The 14,262-nt window shown below is 42.8% G+C and overlaps 1 protein-coding gene across 1 annotated transcript in view; it reads right to left on the reverse strand.

Moving 5' to 3' along the window:
- Positions 1-9,595: 9,595 nt before the first annotated feature.
- FRK (fyn related Src family tyrosine kinase) overlaps positions 9,596-14,262 on the reverse strand; it is a 106,957-nt gene continuing 102,290 nt past the window's right edge. The window contains exon 8 of the mRNA XM_068231328.1: positions 9,596-12,313. Coding sequence (XP_068087429.1) covers positions 12,099-12,313 — 215 coding nt within the window. The 3' untranslated portion in view covers positions 9,596-12,098. The remainder of the gene's footprint in view (positions 12,314-14,262) is intronic.

Here is a 14,262-nt window from a genome sequence, read left to right on the forward strand (position 1 = left end):
GCTTGATGTCCTGGTATCTGATCTCGGCTTGTTGACTAACCTATTGCCTGCTGCATATGTCCTGTGCTTGAATGTATATTATCCTGTGTGTATATATATATATATATATATATATATATATATATATATATATATATATATATATATATATTAGTTAGTTAGCTTAGTTAGACAGGGTCCGGGGTTCACTGTGTGCACACTGTATATACTGTATATTTGGTTTATGTATGTCTGATCGTAAGACATTGCCTGCAATCGTATTGCCAGTTTGCAATCATATTGCTACTTGTACAGTTCACTTGTATTTATGTTCATGCACCAATTGCAGCAACACTTGTGTATATATCCTGCCCTTGTAAATAAACCTTACATTATTTCACTTTACCTGTGGTTTGGTCTTCAGTATTTCCATAATAAGTGACAATCTGCATTTAGTGCAAAGCTATGTCCACTGTTCTTAACAACTACCCATACTGGGGCATCTGTACTACCTATACTGGGGCAGCTGTACTACCCATACTGGGGCATTTATACTACCTATACTGGGGCAGCTATACTACCTATACTGGGGCAACTACACTACCTACACTGAGGCAGCTATACTGGACCATCTATACCACCCATACTGGGGCAACTACATTGCCTATACTGGGACAGCTATACTACCTATACTGGGGCAGCTATACTACCTATACTGGGGCAGCTATACTACCTATACTGGGGCAGCTATACTACCTATACTGGGGCAGCTATACTACTTATACTGAGGCAGCTATACTACTTATACTGAGGCAGCTATACTGGGGCATCTATACCACCCATGCTGGGGCAACTATACTACTTATACTGGGGAACTATACTACCTATACTGGGGCAACTATATTACCTATACACGCCCACTTTCCAGTACATATACATGCCCCTTTTGACCATGGCCCAGTTTTGGCCATCCGCCCTTTTTGCGGCAGCGCGTGAAACGTGATGCAAGTTCGCACCTTCCCCTTGAAAGCATCCAGCACCTGCATAGCGCCCCCTAAAAAAAATCCTGGAGCCGCTCCTGATGGAAGGTGAGGCAGTCTACACTTGAATTTGCTTGGGGACTTCTGTCCCTTGATCTACTTATTTTTGCATATCACTTAGGCCTAATTCCCACTACGCGCTGCCGTGTGTATTTTGGTAGTAAGTATAGTGAGTATATTGTGCGACACACAAGAACAGTAGAAGTGCATAGACAGCACTTCTATCATTCTCTCCAATGCGCTGCGCACCACTGCATGCATTTTTGGGGAATTGCAGAGCTGACCCATTCACTGCAGTGACCCATTCACTACTGACCCATCAGCAGCGCAGTGCATAGCGACACACACATCATCTGTGCTAAATAATCTGAATGAGGCCCTAAACAGTCTATCAAAACAATTTAACACTTTAGAACATGCAGGGGTGCCGCCAGCATACAGGCGAGCCACTTGGGGCCTCACACAAAGGAGGGCCTCGCTCTGCTGCTGGCGGCTGAACGGCAGGAGGGTGTGAGCAGCGGCAGGGGAGCTGATAGAGCAAAGTTTCAACTCACCTGCCTCGATCCTGCACTCAGCCTCTATCTTCATCCTTTCCCGGTGTGCGGCTGTGAGAAAACGCGGAAAAGCCGCCGCGTGTGCTCAGAACAAGGCGGCTGATTCCGCATCCAACGCGGCGGTTTGCAAGCGTGGGCCTACATCTGATAGTATGGCTAGACGCGGAGAAACCGCCACATGCTTTGATAGCGGTGCGGCTGGTTCCGCGTCCAGCGCGGCGGGTGGTTCACAACACATGTCTGGTGTGGCTGGGACTGATAGTCCACACAGGTTCAGAAGGACGCGCGCGCGCTGAGAGGCAGAACTTTTATGACAGCCAGAAGGGAGTCAGCTGACCAAGCCGGTCAGCTGACGTTGCAACCAGTTCCCATTGGTCCAGCACTTAGGGGAGGCGCTGGATAGCGCTGTACTATATATACTGGGTGCTGGTCATTCACTGGTTGTCTGCCGTTGCGATCACTACGTGGAAGCACTGAGACCTTTTGTCAGAATCTGTGTTGTTATTCTGTTATACTTTAGACTAGTTCCAGGGTGTTGATGATCACGGACCTCACACCCAAGCCTAGGGACTTGTATTACCATTCTGTTATACTTCAGACTAGTTCCAGGGTGTTGATGATCAAGGACCTCACATCCAAGTCTAGGAATCTGTATTACCATTCTGTTATACTTCAGACTAGTTCCAGGGTGTTGATGATCAAGGACCTCACACCCAAGACTAGGGACTTGTGTTACCATTGTGTTATATATCAAACTAGTTCCAGGGTGTTGATGATCACGGAGCTCACACCCAAGACTAGGCATTGTTTATTATCTGTTATGACTTTCTGCTTTCCTGACCACTCTTCTGATCACTGATTCGGTACCTCGCTATATCTGATACTCTGTTGCCAAACCCTGCGTGCCTTAGGATTACCGAATCAGTCTCCTGTCTTTGTACTTTGTCTGTCCGTGTGTTGCCGACCTGGCTTGCCCGACCTCGAGAACTATCTTCTCAGTAAAGAGATAGTTCACAGATCAGTCAGTGACATCCTGCCTTTGGTGTCACTCACGCTCTGGTCCTTCCTACCCCTAGCCTGACTCCTCCCTGCGGGAGAGTCCAAGGTTACTGGAAGGTACTTGTTCTCCAGGACAGTATTGCCTACTGCCCTGATACCTGTTCCCCAGGTATTCTCCTCAAAGTATTAATGTTGCACCAAACACTCATATTACTCAGGTATCCAGAGGTTAGTGATATATCTGATTATCGGTGATACTGCAGATCATCAATAATCAGGTATATATCTGCATTGTTGGTGATACTGCAGATCACCAATAATCAGATTCTCTCTGTGTTACCTGTGTTACACCGATCGTTACAGCGGCGTCTTGTCGTTATGGTAACAGCGCCCCCTGTGATAACGTAACCGCATGTCATCACAGGGGGAGCTCTTACTGATGCGCCAGACACCAGGACAGGAAGAAGATAGAGGTTGCATGCAGGATCGAGGCAGGTGAGTTGAAAGTTCGCTCTGCCCGCTCTCCCCGCCCCTATTGCTGGAGACACCTACCTATCTAACCTATACTGGGGGCATCTACCTATCTAACCTATATTGAGGGGTACCTACCTATCTAACTTATACTGCGTGCACCTACCTATCTAATCTATACTGGGGGCATCTACCTATCTAACCTGTACTGAGGTGTACCTACCTATCTAACCTATACTGAGGGGTACCTACCTATCTAACCTATACTGCGTGCACCCACCTATCTAACTTATACTGGGGGCATCTACCTATCTAACCTATACTGTGGGCACTTGCCTATCTAGCCTATACTGCAGGCACCTACCTATCTAACCTATACTGTGGGCACTTTCCTATCTAGCCAATACTGCGGGCACCTACCTATCTAACCTATATTGGGGGAAGATACCTATCTAGCCTATACCGCTGGCACCTGCCTATCTAACCTATACTGCAGGCACCCACCTATCTAACCTATACTGGGGACACCTATACCTGTCTCCACATAGGGGGTCCCATTTTACGCCCTTGGTGCAATTTAACCTAGAAACTGCTACTATTTGGCCCCGCCAATTTTCACCTTTTGTGGTGCGGCTACCCATTTTTTTCGCCGTGGCGCACTTTCTTTCATGGATGGGGGCCTCAAGTTATGGACTGCTTGGGGCCACCAAAACCTTCACTGCACCCCTGAGAACATGCCAATGGCTGAATCTGGCTATTACTTTACCTGCCCATCCCTAGGTTCTACTAATTAGTACAATAAAAAAAAAATATTGGAAACTACATATCATTGAACTCAATACAATGTAAATTTACAGTACAATTTTATGGAGCATAAAATGAGCACAATTGACACTTAACACATTCCACATATTGAGGTTTAGTAAAGCAATTTTTTTACTTATAATACATCATGATTTTGACAAAAGGTGCATTTTAATAGAATTATGCAGCAGGTAATTGATGTAACTGTTTATGTATAGAGCATTTCCAATACAGAGGAGAGTGAAGATGTTGAGAACGTGCCTGCACGTCTGACCACTCTGAATGCAAACAACTCATTTAACAGGCATTATTAATAATAATAGTAGTAATATATTATAGTAACATAAAAAAACAATGTTTTTTCTTGATTTATTTGGGAAACAAATAGAGTTCTTTGTTTGCTTAATTTTGTTTGAATAGTTATTAATTATTTATATGACCTCATTAATTTCCATCTGGCACGCTTTAAAATTAAGCAAACAATATATAAATACAACTTACATGATACAAATAAAGGTAATACCAGTAATACACAGGTATACAGTATACCCAGCAGCAATTAGTTACAGATGAGACAGAAATAACAAGATATACTAAGTGAGATAGAATTCTGTTTACACTACTATACAGTCTAGGAGAAAAAAATAAACAAAAAAAAAGTAAAGGGAGTACGGAGACAGTGTATGAATTGGTAGGGTGTGCCTTACTGGATTACACAAGTTCATTACCCATATAAGGCATCCTGGGCAAGGTTGTTTGTTTTTTTTCTGAAGAGGTGGTTTTGGAGGTCTTGTTGAAGATTTTAAAGAGATGATAAATGGCAAATAGACTGAAGGTAGGAATTGTAGAGTAGGGTACAGGTTCTGGGGTACAAGTCATGAAGGCAGTGGCGTAGCTAAAGAGCTTTGGACCCCAGTGCAACTTTTACATTTGGCCCCCTAGGCACTCTACACATAACAATTGATATAGCGCACCAAAACCTGCCACCACAGTATTAGAGGTGCAAGAAGGGAATGGGGAATAATTTGTTAATGATTATTTCTATTCAAAGCATCTATAGAAGTGATTATTACCAGCACAGGAGTAATAAAAAGCTAGTACTGCAGTTAAGGAAGGTCGCCCTGGTGCATTTGCAACCTCTGCAACTCCCATTGCTACACCACTGCCTATAGGTAGGTTTGTTTGCTCGCTCAATAGTGGTTATATGGAATGGTATCTGAAAATGGGTGCAGTGATGTACGGTGGAGCCAGACCAGATATTGTAGTTTAGGTTCAGAAGCTGTATCTTTGGTGTGGTTTTCAGTAGGGTGTGGTATAAATCACTTTGCATATTACATTTTATCTCCATCTTTCCATTTCTTGCACATACAGATAAACGTATGATGAGTCAGACTATCATTCCTTGCCCTCGGAAATCCATTATTAAAAAAGAACCTGAAGCGAGCTGTAAAAAAAAAAGTTAGATACCTATGTAAAGGGAAGGCTCTGGATCCCATAGAGCCTTCCCAGTCTTCTCTCCATGTCCTCATTCCCCCGATGTCCTCCCAGTGAAATTATGTGACCAAGGTTCAGAAGTACTTATGTCCCCCAAGTACTTTCAAAGATGAGTGGATCCATACTGCACACAGGTGAGTCTGGACTTGCGCATGCACAGTACAGATGTGCCCATCTTTGGAAACAATCCGGGACGTGAGTGCTTCCAAAACCTTTCCGAGGAGTCCCAAAGGCACATCATTTGAACGGGGGACAGCAGAGGAACCAGGAGATGGAGAGAGGAGCGGGAAGGCTCTATAGGATCCCGAGGCTTCCCTCTAAATAAATGAGAATCTAACTTTTTTTTTTTTTTACAGCTCGCTTCAAGTTTGCTGTAAAGCTTCTAAAGGCTTTTACAAATACAAAATCACAGCTTTGGATATTCATTATAATTATCATTATTTAGTACATCTATCTGCTTGGAGATCTAAGAATGCAGGCCCTAACTAAGAACATTACATTTTGGTGGCTTATTTGTCTCCATTGGAACGTGCAAGACTCAGTTATTAAATGCTTTCTTTGCTTCTGTCTTCACAAAGGAAACAGCACTGTTGCAAATTACAGAAGCAGAAGAGTCTCAATCTTCTAACTGTAATATTAAATACTTAACACAGGAAGAAGTGAAGGCAAGACTAAATAAATTAAAAATAGACAAGGCACCTGGCCCGAATGGCATGCATCCTCGGGTCCTAAGGGAATTAAGTTCAGTTATAGCTAAACCCCTTTATCTTATATTTTTGACTCTCTTGCAACTGGCAGAGTCCCAGTGGATTGGCGTACAGCCCACGTTTTCCCATTATTTAAGAAGGGCAAAAAATCAGATCCAGGAAATTATAAACCTGTAAGCTTAACATCAGTTGTATGCAAACTATTTGAGGGGTTACTAAGAGATACTATACATGACTTCATAGTAGAAAATAATCTTATTTCTCAGCATCAACATGGGTTTACTAAAGACAGGTCCTGTTTGACTAACATGCTCAGCTTTTATGAGGTAGTGAATGCTAATATGGATATTGGGAATGCTGTAGATGTGATATACTTGGACTTTGCAAAGGCCTTCGACACTGTTCCCCACAGAAGTCTGGTGCAAAAGTTGAGGATGCAAGGACTGGGGAAGAGTTTGTGTGCATGGATAGGGAACTGGCTAATGGACAGAAAACAAAGAGTTGTGGTCAATGGATCGTACTCAAAATGGGAGACTGTATGCAGTGGGATCCCACAGGGGTCTGTACTGGGTCCAGTGCTCTTCAATTTATTTATTAATGACCTAGTAGATGCAGTAGTGAGCAATGTTGCTATTTTTGCAGATGATACAAAATTGTGCAGAATCATCAACTCTCAGGAAGATAGTGTCATATTGCAACAGGATCTGGATAGGATGGCTATATGGGCACATACATGGCAAATGAAATTCCATGTTGACAAATGTAAAGTCAAGCATTTTGGTCGTACCAATGGTCTAGCACCATACAAAATAAATGGGATACAGTTGGGGACATCAAACTTGGAGAAGGACTTAGGAGTACTCATCGACAACAAGTTAAATAATCGTACTCAATGCCAAGCCGCTGCAGCTAAAGCTAACAAAATTTTGGGATCCATTAAAAGGGAAATAAAAACTCGAGATGCTAGCATAATATTGGCCCTGTTTAACTCTCTAGTAAGGCCACATCTGGGATATGGAATTCAGTTCTGGGCACCACATTACAAAAAAAGATATTGTAGTTTTAGAGCAGGTGCAGAGACGAGCAACAAAATTGATACGTGGGATGGAAGGTCTCGCTTACCAAGAAAGGTTAGATAAACTGTGTTTATTTAGTCTAGAGAAAAGACGCCTTAGAGGAGATCTAATTAACATGTATAAATACATCAGAGGGCAATATAATAGCTTGGCGGATGAGCTTTTTGTCCCTAGGCCTTCTCAAAGGACTAGAGGACATGATCTGCGAATGGAGGAAAAACGTTTTAGCCATTTATTTAGGAAAGGGTTCTTTACAGTAAGAGTGATTAAGATGTGGAATGCATTGCCACAGGAAGTCGTTATGGCAAACTCTATACCTGCATTTAAAGGGGGCTTAGATGCTTTCCTTGCGTTAAAAGACATCCATGGCTACAATTACTAGATTATGCCTAATGATGTTAATCCAGGGATTTTATCTGATTGCCATCTGGAGTCGGGAAGGAATTTTTCCCTTTTAGGGGCTAATTGGACCATGCCTTGTAAGGGTTTTTTCGCCTTTCTCTGGATCAACAGGGATATGTGAGGGAGCAGGCTGGAGTTGTACTTTGTACTGGTTGAACTCGATGGACGTATGTCTTTTTTCAACCAAAATAACTATGTAACTATGTAACAGGACAGATATGTAAAATCATATTCTCACTTTAGTGACAGAAGCTGGTAGAAGGAGCTACGGAAATGATTATTTAACTCATAAGTCTTATTTGGGCTTCAATATACAGCCCTTCTAGAGTCTTCACCTTGGCTGCTTGTTGCTATTTAGGTGGGTGAAATATGTTACAATTTTTAAATACAGGCGGCACTTTCATATTACAAAGGTGAGGTGGTAGTATACAAAGTTATATCAAAACTATTCCTACACAAGACATAACTTTGTATAATGCACTTAAATCTACAACTATTGCTCTACTTTATTATTATACATCTACTGCAGTGCTTTATAGAGTATATAGTCTTGTCACTAATTTTTGTTCCAGTTTACTGTGAATCTATCTCGGTAAATCTGCCTCCACAAATTATACAGACTACCCCTCCCCCCCTCTAGGTTGCAGCCTATTCTGGGTAATGCAAGGCAGTGGCGTAGCAATAGTGGGTGGAGAGGTTGCGACCACATCGGGGTCCTTGGACCAGAGGGGCCCCAAGGGGCACTCCCTCAACTACAGTATTTGCTCTTTATTGTTCCTGTGATTATAATATTCACTTCTTTAGATGCTTTGAATAATAGTAATAATTAACACACTGTTTCCAATCCCCTTACTGCACCTCTAACACTGTGGTTGTCCTTGATTGGTTTTGGTGGGCTGTATCAATTGTTATGTATATAGTGCTTGGGGGGCCCCAATGTAAAACTCACACCGGGGCCCATAGCTTCTTAGCTATGCCACTGATGCAAGGTTCGTACCTGGCCTGGAGTATGATTTCATGGATAGGTTGTTTTCTTTAGGATACTTAAAATTGCAGGATTGGTTGAAACCAAACACTAGTTTTGACTATGCTCAGTTTTGTGAATGTGAATGTGTTTCTCCCTTGCCAAAACCTCTACTGGTGTTTAATCAGATTACTCACTTTTTATGGCTCTTGGTTCCTAGAAATACAGATGTGACGTACTACTCTGAGGACCTATGTGCTGCTAAGGGTCATCAAAAAGGCCTGATTTCTCAAATATACATATCATTAAGCACAAAATCATATGCTCTAGCTCTCTCTTATGGCTTATGATGAAATGGGAGCAGGCCCTATCTCGACCGATTTCAATGGCTGACCGGGATTCTATTTGGAAAATTGCCAAAGATTCCTCCATGCAGGGGCATCGCTAGCCCTATTTTGGGGGGGCACAGGCCCCCAATCTATCCTGGGGTGCCACGAATCTCCGCCCGGCCGCCCCCTCTAGCAGCGGCTCCCTCCAGCCGCCGCCGCGTCACTCAGACCTCAGGATCAGGCGGCGAGCCAGCAACCAATCGTGTGGGCGCTAGGACCCAGCGCCCGCACTGATATGCGGAAGTGACATCACTTCCGCATATCGAGCGGGTGCGTCCAGCGCCCGCTCTTACTGGTCGGGTCGCCGATGATCCTGAGGTCTGCTACGAGGTAAGGGGGGTGGGGGGAGCGGCGGCGGCGGCGGGGGGGCCTCCCTGGCACTCACTCACTCCCTAAAGGGCCTCCCTGGCACTCACTCACTCCCTAAAGGGGCTCCCTGGCACTCACTCGCTCCCTAAAGGGGCTCCCTGTCACTCACTCACTCCCTAAAGGGGCTCCCTGTCACTCACTCACTCCCTAAAGGGGCTCCCTGGCACTCGCTCACTGCCTGAATGGGCTCCCTGGCACTCGCTCACTGCCTGAAGGGGCTCCCTGGCACTCACTCACTGCCTGAAGGGGCTCCCTGGCACTCACTCACTGCCTGAAGGGGCTCCCTGGCACTCACTCACTGCCTGAAGGGGCTCCCTGGCACTCACTCACTGCCTGAAGGGGCTCCCTGGCACTCACTCACTGCCTGATGGGGCTCCCTGGCACTCTCTCACTACCTAAAGGGGCTCCCTGTCACTCACTATCGGGGTCCCTGTCACTCACTAGCTAACCTGGGGGTCCCTGTCACTCACTACCTAACTTGGGGGGCTACCATATTAAGGGGGCATTCTGCCTATTTATGTGAAATGCTGTCTAATTATGTGCCTCATGACTGCTGAATTTGTCTTGTTGGGAGCCTTATGATTTGTTGGGGGCCTCAAGATTGCTGAATTTGTCTTGTTGGGGGCCTCATGATTTGTTGGGGGCCTCATGATTGCTGAATTTGTCTTGTTGGGGGCCTCATGATTTGTTGGGGGCCTCATGATTGCTGAATTTGTCTTGTTGGGGGCCTCATGATTTGTTGGGGGCCTCATGATTGCTGAATTTGTCTTGTTGGGGGCCTCATGATTGCTAAATGTGAGACTATGGGAAAAGCTGAAGCCTTATCATATGAGACAATAGCATTAAACCTACTTTTTTAGCTTTTTAAAACAGAAAATAAAACTGGGAGGTTCTAAAAAAAATGAATACATTTTTCAGGAGTAGGATGGATGAAATTGTTTATCTTCACAGTTTATTTTCAACTTGGATTTTCCATAATGTTCATGTATGAGTTAAAACGTTTGTACAGTATTTAGTTTAAATTGCTGTTGCCACTTTGCGATAGATAAGTGACTTTTGGATTGTAAATTATCCAAATAAAGGACAGGGGCTCCATCCAATATTTCGATGGGCAGGCCCGTTATCTGTAGCTTACACCGCTGCTAAGTTCATGTACATTTGGCCCCACCCATGGCCATGCTCACTCACCGCAAGGCCACGCCCATTTTTTGCCGCGGCGCGCTGCGCGCGCCACATATACCTCCTCGCCTGGTGCCCACAGGTGCCCCTGATCTCCAAGGACCCTAGAAACGCCCCTGCCTCCATGCGTGTGCAAATAAAGAATAGAATCTACAAGATATTGAATTGTCAATGTTTTTCTACTTTGTCTATAATAAAAACAGTGTTGCAAAAAAAAAACAAACCCCGAGTGAAATCCTTTACAATCAATGTATTATTATAAATATTATGCCAGTATTTGGAGTAAAATGGAAAAATATACAGCCATTTTGTAGATAATACCCCTTAAATGATAGCATATATGAGTTATTACGCATACTTAAATTATTGCAATAAGGATAACATCCATATTCTTCTTTGCTGTCCAATATTCACAATATTTGCACTAATTTATTGTATGCACAGATCTGAAACAGTACACCCAGATAGGTCATGGACAACCACCAAGTTTTACTGTGATAGGCCAAAATACATTAAAAAGCCCTCTACAGAAAGTACTAAAACACACTTTCATTCTTTATAATTGTTATAAACATATACAGTACCAGTGCTTCACAAGGCTTTTGTAATTTAGTCATATTAACAATGAACATTCTATTTCAGTTTGCAACTACCTAAGAATTTTTGGAACTCACAGTAAGCTGAAATTGCACTTTTTTTTGCAACCATGACAACAGTTTTGATTGGACAGATACTCTCATCTGGCTAATTTGTAACTAATGCCAGTTCCATTTGGGAACACTAGAATGGATATGCTTTATGTGCACATAAAAACAAGATTTTCGTAACAAAAGAGGGAGGCATAGACCAGAGGACACCTAATGGCTGCAGAGGAAGCTCCGTAGAGATCCAATGATGAAAGAAATAAGGCCCGATCGGCACTGCTGTCTACTGATATGTTAGTCTGAATGGACACAGCCAGGGGGGCATGGAAAGGGGGGACGGGTAGTGAAGGAAGAAGTCTGGGCGCCTTCTTCCTGCTAGGCATGGGGAGGGGTGTTGTTCTTAATGCCGGAAGGAGGGCCCCCTAAAGGTTTTAAGGGGGGGGGGGGCTTGAGACAAAGTTAGTTACACCCCTGTTCAGGAGATATGACTAAAAGGTATTAGAGGCAGAGGATCAGCAAGACAGCCAGGCAATTTGCTTTGTTTAAAAAGAAAATAACTATGCCACCTCCATATACCGCTCACTTCATGTGTTCTTTTATATGTAATCTGGCTTGGGGCTCCTAACATCTGCAGCTCTGTAGATTGCAATAAATTTGTAATTTGTAGGAAGCTAAATGACCATAGTTTCCCTTTCAACAGATTCAATTTAAGTTCACGTAAGTGACCTGCCAATACTCTTTTAGCTGTGAGTTAACATACATGCAAAATGAGTGTGGCTTCTTCTCATTCACTTCTTTGTAAACTGCACACCCTTTGGCTTGGAGTATTCCTGTTATATCAAAGTGCTTATTTGGTCCTTCACATCTTCCATTGAAATTCACAAAAATGTCATATGACAGTCCAAGAATGTGTTGAAATGATTCTCGTGAGTACTTCATTTCTTAAACAGTTTGTACATGCATGTCTTCCTAAATTAGTACATTAGCTATGCAAATTACCGACTTAGGTAGTCAGAGCTCTGTCTGGTCAATTAACAAAAGCATTTCCATCAAGGTAAGCTGAAGATTCAGTATCAAAGTAATCCTCAAGCCTCCACTGTAATGTTTCAAAGGTGGGGCGATTCTCAGGATTAGCATTCCAACAATCCAGCATGATGGTGTAAAGGTCCTGAGGACAGTTAAAAGGTTTGGGAATTCTGTATCCTTGCTCTAATTTTTCCAGCGTTTGTCTTCCATTCCACCCTATGTAGAAACATTTAAGAAAAAAAAAAAAAAAAGGAAAGAAAAAGAAAGTAAGGTTAAAAATAATCCATGTCACTTCTAAATTTACATAAGAGAATGGTTTCCATCAGCGTTCTCCATGGGATTCTTTTAACTGCAGGATGACCTTGTGTGCTAGGTTAAAGTAAAGAGACCTTGATCAGCAATTAAAAAACATGAAATTGCTCAGCTGGTAAAATAGCAGGTAAACCATATTTGTAATTGCTCTCTGCATGCTGGGTTTCTTATTAAAGAATTTCAAATGACACTGAAATTTACGGCAATGCACTAGGATGGCTTGGATTTTAATAATAAATGGATCATTTCAGCTGAATGAAAATGTGGCCTCGTTATCGTTTGCTTCTTTTATTTTGCTTAAGTCGTATTATAAGGTACCAGCTAATTTCATTCAACTGAATGTTGTTTGGGTACAAGCAGTCAGCTGTATGGTGTTTGTGACTCACTCCATTACTTTTACTCACTTAAAGAGGCACTGAAGTGACATATAGAAGCATGCAGAAAATTATTCAGGATACCCACTTTTACATGAATTGTCCTGCATCAGAAGCAGAAACACTTCCTATAGCTATGTATTGCTGTATATTAGTATGCAACCCCACCCTCCCAGAAATACTTAGCCTAAATACTTTAGCTATGTAAATTCTCTTGCAGAGCATTCTGGGATATCAATTATATTTTTTTGTACTGGCATTGGAACAGGCAGTAACCAAACATTCTGCAGAGATGCACCCGATAGGACTGAAGATGTTGCCAACTGTTATAAATGTCAAAATGTAAATCAGGGTGAGGAAAGATTTTACAATGGGCAAATGCTGACTTAAGAATTTAATTATTTGACCCTCTTATGCTAGAATTTTTAAACGACTCAAGTATAAGTCTATCCAGCATAGTTAACAGCTGCACTTAGGGACCAGGAGGCGTTATGGTTTGCACTACATAACGTACTGAAGCCATTAACAGCTCTTGGCCCCCAAATGCATCCAATAACTTTTCCAGGCCCCGATATGCAGCCATCTAATCTGTCCCCGTCCAGGGACGTGTGTGGTCCCCCTATAGTGTACAGCAGTGGTGGTCAATTGGCCTGAAGTAAACTGCTGCATCACTAAAGAGTCACACATTACATTCCACAAATCAGCTGGAGGTTGATTGACAATTCCTAAATCTGATTAACCATGAACCTTTATGGGCAAGATAATGCAAATATCTAGCTATTATATCTATCTTCATGTCAAAAGGAAAATTACATAGCTGGTAAACATGTAGCTTACATCTGGTGACCATCATTCTGGGCAATTACATATTTCCCATCTAAAATGGATGTAAATAAGAGTTGAAGTTATAATACACTAGCTGATGACCCAGCGTTGCCTGGGTATGTATTTGGTTGTTGACCAAGCTTTGTAGTCCTTAGCATGAATTATTTGAATGTTCCCATTGAAATGAAAAACATCTGATTGGCTGTTTGTGGCTCCACCCCCTTTTTGGAATTTAAGCCCCCAGTCACCCAATGACCAACTGTACCAGGTTTGAGGCCTCTTAACAGTGCAAGAGTGGCAGCAATTTAAATATTCCCCCTGAAAATCAATTGGTGAATTTTGATTGGCTTTTGTCCACCCACTTTTCTGAATATTAATCCCAGTCACCAAGTGATCAACTGTGCAAAGTTTAAGAACTCTGCCATTAACAGTGTAAGAATGGCGAGTTTCCATTCTCCCAGTAAAATTTGTTTTTGGTCACACCCAATTCTTGAAACCTTGACACACAGTCACTCAATGACCAAGTTTGTGAGCTTCTGGGTTCTGAATGACTGTTTGTGGCTCTGCCCCCTTTAGTGAATTTGAACTCCAGTCACCCAATTACTGACTGTAGCAGGTTTGAGGCCTCTTCCATTAACAGTATAAGAATGGCAG

This window comes from Hyperolius riggenbachi, chromosome 4, assembly GCF_040937935.1.
Source record: "Hyperolius riggenbachi isolate aHypRig1 chromosome 4, aHypRig1.pri, whole genome shotgun sequence".
In the NCBI taxonomy this organism is placed as follows: Eukaryota; Metazoa; Chordata; class Amphibia; order Anura; family Hyperoliidae; genus Hyperolius; species Hyperolius riggenbachi.